Source organism: Pistacia vera, unplaced genomic scaffold (genome assembly GCF_008641045.1).
Source record: "Pistacia vera cultivar Batoury unplaced genomic scaffold, PisVer_v2 Contig437, whole genome shotgun sequence".
NCBI classification, from domain to species: Eukaryota; Viridiplantae; Streptophyta; class Magnoliopsida; order Sapindales; family Anacardiaceae; genus Pistacia; species Pistacia vera.
In genome coordinates, this window is record NW_022196265.1 from 980,625 (window position 1) to 988,031 (window position 7,407).

General features: G+C 33.8%; 1 protein-coding gene across 1 annotated transcript; it reads right to left on the reverse strand.

The window, feature by feature from the left end:
• Positions 1-1,761: 1,761 nt before the first annotated feature.
• On the reverse strand, positions 1,762-6,196 carry LOC116144035 (SPX domain-containing membrane protein At4g22990-like). Its single transcript, XM_031429492.1, is given in 10 exon segments — positions 1,762-2,017; positions 2,096-2,229; positions 2,345-2,535; positions 2,675-2,862; positions 3,353-3,645; positions 3,731-4,185; positions 5,147-5,251; positions 5,396-5,707; positions 5,816-5,936; positions 6,055-6,196. Coding segments are annotated over 10 exon segments (2,091 nt in total). The 5' UTR covers positions 6,108-6,196; the 3' UTR covers positions 1,762-1,778.
• Positions 6,197-7,407: the final 1,211 nt, after the last annotated feature.

Genomic DNA, 7,407 nt, shown 5'->3' on the forward strand with positions numbered 1-7,407 from the left:
TTAGGGTGCATTTGTTTTTAGTATTTTTGAGTAGTATTTAAAAATTAACAAAAACACCTTATAAATTTGTTAATTTATTAAACTCCCCTATAATAAAAACATTAAAAATTATAAAAACACTCCCACTCACTCATTAAATACCGATAGCCGGCCACCACAGCTGGAGGGTGGCTGGAGTTATCGTATCGATATATAACTAGTTAGATATGGTCAATTGTGCGTCGAGATGACCTTTTCCAGCCAGATCCACCGTGGATCTGGTAAGAAAAGGTCACATCTACGATTAGATCTGACCATTGATGATTAGATCTGGCCACGTTTGGTTGTCAACAGCGGCCAAAGATATGGCCGTCGTTGACGACTAGCTACAGCCAAGGATTTGGCTGTCAACGGCTAGATCTTTGGCCGTAGATCTGACATTTTCGGTATATCGGCACACTAGCAGTAAGATCCAGTCGGTAGTGCACCATTATACTTGATTCCGATCACCTTCAGACAATAGTGGTGGCTAAAATCTGGCAAATATGGGTGGGTGGGGGTGTTTTTGTCCATTTTTAAACCTTTTTTGGGGGAGCTATTTAGTTAAATTAACAAACTTAAGGGTTTAAAAGAATTGAATAAAATAGAATATGTATTTTCAGAATTATAGGAATAGGATAGTGTAAAAATATTAAAACAAACGGATTGTGTCGTTTGACTAGAGTTTCATAGAACTGAAAAATAAATATAAATATTAAAATCAGTGCTTGATCGAATTATTCTATTTTTAAAATTATATTCTCATTATAAAACTTTTCATAAATAATTGCCTTATCTTGTTGATTAATTGAATATAAGGATTGATTTAGGTTAACACATAACAAAAAGTCAGGACGTTTACATATATAGCAATGTTTATTTTTTAAATGTAGTATTCCATTGAAAGGGAAGACCATTAATGAAAGATTATGTAGAGAAGGATTCAATTAGAATAATTTGTTTTCATGTGACAATTTCTAGCTTGTCATAAATATATATAGGCATGGTTCAATAACCTGGAAATCTAGTGGCTTGGTTTGACTAGAGTTTCATAGAACTAAAAAATAAATATAAATATTAAAATCAGTTCTTGATCCAATAATTATATTTTTAGAATTATATTCTCATTATAAAACTTTTAAAAAATAATTACATTATCTTGTTGACGTGGGATATTCGAAGATTAATTGAACTATAATATCTAGGATTACGATTTTCCATAGGCTGGTTGTTGCAATTTTAGGATTACGATTTTCCGTGACCTGTTTGTTGCAATTTAGTATTAAGGTCAACCTTCGTAATCAAATCATCAACGGTTGTACCTTAAGTAAGTAGTTGACAACATGTATCGCCTCCGTCTACGACTTTTCTTAGTAAATTGCTCATATAATATATTCTGTTACCTATTCATGCACCGTATCTCACGGAGATGTTGCAGAAATTTATTCGGTAATTAGTTGCAAGTTTAAGGGCACATGTGGCATTTCAACTGAAAATACAACATAGGCAAGGGCGTTACAGACATTTGCATAATTTTCATTTCCACTCTTGTCACTTTCCGTCGGTGTATTTAGTGATCAGTTGACTAATTATTACTGGAGAAAACATAAATAAAATTCAATCACTGAAAGACATAGAAAAAGAGAGATAAAGTAGATATCATCATTGATTGATCAGAGATTATATTTGTCTCATGATACGGGAGTAAGTAAGTTCATTTAAGCTGTACAATATTTTGTAGATTAGAGTAAGGTAACCAATTAGTAAAGAGAGTTGTAGGTAAAGCAGGTAGCAACAATGGAGGAGATACATATGAAGAGTGAAGGAATTAAGGTTACATTCAACAGCCTACTCTCACCCAAGTAACCAGATAGTGTTATTGTTCCATCTGCAATTACTCGAGCCAGGGTTCCGGCTTCTGTTGAAAGTAGTCCACCATTGTAGGTTCCACGTGAAAGCCTCGATGACATGACCCGAGATAGAAGCGATAAATTCACACCTGAATTTGGTCAACCAAATGGGATCATACAATCATACAAGTGTGTTGAACTTTTAACTATTATTGATAGGTCCTTACCTTCAAGGACTTCAGCGGCCACAAAGGTAATAAGTGCTGAGCCAACATATTGAGGCACTGAATAAGGGACCAATATCTGGAAGCTCAGGAGTATACCTATGCACACTATAATTTCAGATGCTAGAAGAACTTGCCTGCGATCAGTGATTTTGATATGAGAAAAAACATATTCATAGTAACTAGAGGAGCAACTCATAAATAAGGAAAAAACAAATCAGGTGCCTGTCCTGATCACAGCTAAATATTTACCTTTCTTCAAACATATTGCTGATGTAGTTCCCAACAATGATGTTTACTGGAAGCACTGTTAGCCCAAGGCTTGCAAGAAAAATTGCCACGCTGCTGGTTGACCATATAAAATAGTATTCAGTGATGACACTTGATTCAGCAAGCAGAATCTCCATCGCATACTTGAGCATAAAATAAACAAAGAGTTGAACCTACAGTAAAGAAGCATGATAAGAGGTCATGTTTATTTAGTGCATACAAAGTGACAGATAGAAGCACTTCTAATAATCAGCAAAGCTTCAATTTACAATAAGATCAGCAACGTTTAATGTAGCTTAGGCTCCTTCTTACCTTCACAGATGGTGTAAGTAACCGATATGCCGACACAATTGAAGTGACAGGTTTGGGAATTTCCTCAGAATCTTCATCATCATCATCATCGAGTTCTTGATTTTCATGCTCATCTTTCTGTTTTGCTTTAGTGTTCAAAAGCAAAGGCTGGGTAATACCATGTTCTACAGAATAACGTACCAATAGCCCTACAAGAAGCAAGACACAATCAATTACAAAAAACCACAACATGAAAAATTGACATTTTTTTTTAGTTAACATGAATGATAACCTTAAAAAAATGACTGAAAAGATGAAGTATTAGCAATGTACTCTATCCAGCCTAGCCCAACTCATTGTAAAGATCCAAGTTCATGCCTTGGAAATGGTAAAGTCATAGCTACGTCTTATATGGGTAATACTATCAGCCACCACACTGATGTTGACTAGAAGTAGGACTAAGACTGATAGCAGAATAAGGAAGATGAAACAATAAAGTTTCAATAACAAACGTGTGTGTGTGTGTGTATGAATTTTATCTTGATAATTTAGATTGTTTGTTAAGAGGTAACAAAATCCTTACCTACACAGACACAAGAGACAGAATGTTATGAACTGAATCACAAAGAAGCGGAAAACGAAAGTATAGTGCAAAATGCAGAGCCAAAGTGCTCAATCTTGTTGACGAACCAGCATTACCTTCCTGCGGTACGGAATTCTCTTTGGTCTCCAGGGGTGGCTCTCTAAAGGAAATCCACAACCACAATAAATAGACAAGCCATGAAAGAGCCATGACCCAACCAGGCAAAGTGTCCTCATTAAATGTGAATTTGTAAACCTTAAAATTAGTTTGAAATAAGCAAGCAAGAGCAGGGCCACAAGCCATTCCTAGTGCACTGGCACTGACAAAGCCTGCAGAAGCCTGCATTCGCAACTTAAGTGGAACACAGTCACTGATATAGCGCCTGTTGACAGCTCTTGCAGAACCTAACCTGGAGTATGATAACAGTAATTGGTGAATAACACAGGTAAACCGGCTAAGATAAATAAGTTCTAAAGTGGTCATGCATCACTTACCCACAAAATAGTCGACCAATCAGAAGAACTGCTATTGAATCAAGATCATAAGCCAGTGCATACAAGGTGTTTCCAATGAGCAGAACGATGCTACTGAAAATAAGGGGTTTCAAGTATGATCTATTTGACCATGCACTAAAATAAACGGAAGAAAACACTTGCGCCACAGCCATTGACCCAATTATGACACCACAAAGAGTCGCTGCAGCTCCAAGGCTGAGAGATTAGTTATCTGCAGTAGGGACAATAATATATGTGTTGACCATATATAGAAATGTGTTCACCAAGTTCAGGAGAAGCGACATAAAATGATATCTCTGCTCAACGACATGGTCTTCAGAAGGACTACGTAATTCATCTTGCACAATAAAAGCATGCTTTCCCAAAAACTCAAGGAAATTTGTTGAGTTTGATAACCTGTTCACAGCTGCATTAATAGAATCAACTACAGGATCCTGCAAAATTTTGACAGAGCACATTATTCATTCAATATACAACAAACTTACAAAGTACATTTTGAAACAATCGAAAGCACAGGTTATTGATGTTATAAAAAGCAGTAAATAGATACATTAAGACAGGCATATCTATGTTCAATATTAACGTCATAAAAAAATCATGTCCTATAACTAAGCATAACTTAAACTGCGTAATTTGCGTCCAAAACACACAAGAAGTTCTGAATAGGATTCCTTCATACTCAAGTTCAGGCAACGAAACTTCAAGTCTGAAATTCGCTCTCACAAATGCTAAAGTCAACTATAAAGTTTTATAGCTTTTAATTGTTAATCTGCAGCATAATTTGAAATTTAGTAATTACTGCAACAGTAGCAGAATATGCAAAGCAATCCTACGGCAGATTGCCAAAGAGAAACTAAGTTCTCAATCAAGATAACAAGCTACGTGAAACAACAAATGGAAAAAAATTAGTATATTCTAAATCCACTAAGTTATTTACCCATAATAAAACAAGATTCACAACTTGACTTAATTTTTTCTTACAATAGATTATTGTCCTAAGTTCAACAATTTATGTTTCAATTCTGTTTGCTGACAAAATTATAGACCAGAAAAATCATTGTGTTGAACCAATTTTTAATTTACTTTAATCAAACAACAAGAGGATCAAAAGTGCAATCAATTTTACTTTTGAACAAATGAGGCCTTGCTATAATTCCATGCTTGTTTTGATCCTATTTATTTTGTGTGAAAAATAAATACATACTCAGTGACTGCTAAAACATCCCCTGTAATTTTTTGTTCTGTTTCTACCAATTAAAAGGTTTGTACTCACTTGAAACTTTTAAATATTTCTTAGAAAAAGAATGCATTTGAATTTTTACAATAACTCCATAATGTTCAAAAAGAGAAAGAGAACAATAACATAGCATAATATCAATGGGTGCAAGAGAAAACCGGATGGGATAAAGCAGGCTGATCATATATTGATATGTAGTTCCCAGGGTGGTCTTGAAGCTCCACAAGATTGCGGGATATTGCTCCAACAACCGCCCCAATGCCCTGCATATATAATTAACAGATTCATGTTATGCATAACTATATGCATACCAAGTGTGAAAAGAAAAAATTTAAGATGATATAAATAATTAAACACTGAAAAATGATTGGGAGGAAGAATTTTAAATAAAAATTTGGATACACTACCACATGCTTAAACACTTGTCGTAGCTGGGAATAAGGATGATTAGCTCGGGTCTTGACATAGTAATCAGTAAATCTGTAGCCAAAGCGCTTATCAAACTTCTTCAAAATCTTACGCAAACCAATAGCATTCATCTCAACAAAAAAAAGAAGCCTTAAAAGATCGTGTCCAACTGCTCTATAGGATTCTTGTAATTCAGAAAGTCTTGATGCATCTTGATGCTCTGTTAGGGCATCATGCTGTTCTCCAATAGCTGATAACCTACTAGCTAGTGCTCCTTGTTGTTCCAAGAGAAACAAGACAATCTTTTCAATCTGAACATTTGAAAGAACCAAGTGGATATAACTTTTATTTCTTAATCATTTAACATGAACTACCTTTCTTGACTAGGATTTAAGCATGCAGCTAAACTTTACACTTACTTGAGCATCAAGCATTCTTGCGAAATCCTTAAGAACATGAAGGCGATTTTCATTTCCGACTTGAATTTGTTGCCTGTATCGGTTCACTTTCTTCTTCAACAATTTATAATTGATATAGTATCTGAAAAGAAGAGCATGCAAAAAAAAAAGAGAAATTTATCATTAGAGCCAGAACACAATGCATAAGTTTCACTTTGAAATAGCATAAGTAACTACTGAAAGTTATATATTCTACATACCCTTGCCATTCTTGAATTTGTGTTTCTTTCAACTTCTTCCCAAAACCAACCATCTTTCAGGAAAAAAAATTGATACCCTAAAACTAAAATTGTTAAACACAACAAAGAACACAATATTACAAGACTCCAGTGCAAAAACAAATATTCAGGTACAAAATTAGAAACCCTAAACTTGAGCTGAGAAGGGAAAAGAAACCCAAAAACGGAAAGGAAGAAAATCCGAGAAAAAAAAAAAACTAAGGAATGAAAATTAAACAGGAGTTTTTAGTTATCACTAGAATCTTGAATAATTAACAAGATTAACCCTTTTCTTAAATATGTTGTTAACACAAAACAGTTGATATGCATAAGAGAAGATAGTTTGATGAATCTTGAACTTGAACCCAGAGAATTACAGAAGGATGTGAGTGAAGAGAGGCGTGGCCATTAATTAATTAGCGCGAAATTTTGTATTCTAGTTAATAATTTTCTATTTATGAGAACGAGTATATAGCTCATTTGATTGTGTGACCCCACTAACGTTAACCGACAAATCCTACTCCTTTTTTACTTTTTCTTTTAAATATCTATATTTTATATATAAATAATTATCTGAATAAAATCTTATTTTTTATTCTTATTTCTCAGAAGTCAATAATTTAACGTAAAATTGAATCCAAAATCTTCAAAATAATTTTTAAATTGGAATGGGAATTACTTAATTATCTCTTTATATCCTGTACGATCCAATGAGCTTCATTGAACTTGAAGCTCATCAACTTCAAAGTGGGCGCAGAAAAGCTGCAAGGCTTCTGGGAAATAAAACCATGTGTGTTTCAATGAAATTATTTTTGAAGAGCTCTTGGGAATATATTGTGGAAAACGTTTCTTGTATTTTATGCCAAATGAAAAATATGACTGATTTTATGATCACTTTTAGATCAAAACTAGCTAGTATTTTGACAAGAAACTGATTTTGTGCTCATAATATTACTCCTATTGTGATCTTGTAAAAAATAAATAACATAAACATAAAATTTGTCCACCATTAGTTTAGAAAGCTCAGACTTATGGTTATGGTGCTGAATAATTTGCAAAAATTTCTAACCAAACTTAGTATTCTCCAAATATTAACTCTGTTTGAAACTTTGTAGTGAAATTATGAAACTTGAGAAGTTTAAAACTGCAGTTTGCAGTGTAAAGAAATACGAAAAACTTTCTTAAAGTTGCTCTTTATATGATAAGCTGCATTAACTAGATAGATAAGATAGCTTTGGTTTGGCAACCTGGACCAATTCAAATATAAAGGTTTTATTTGATTATTAAAATAAAAAGCCAAGTCGGTAGTAATTACAACTCAAGTGATAAGAGCAA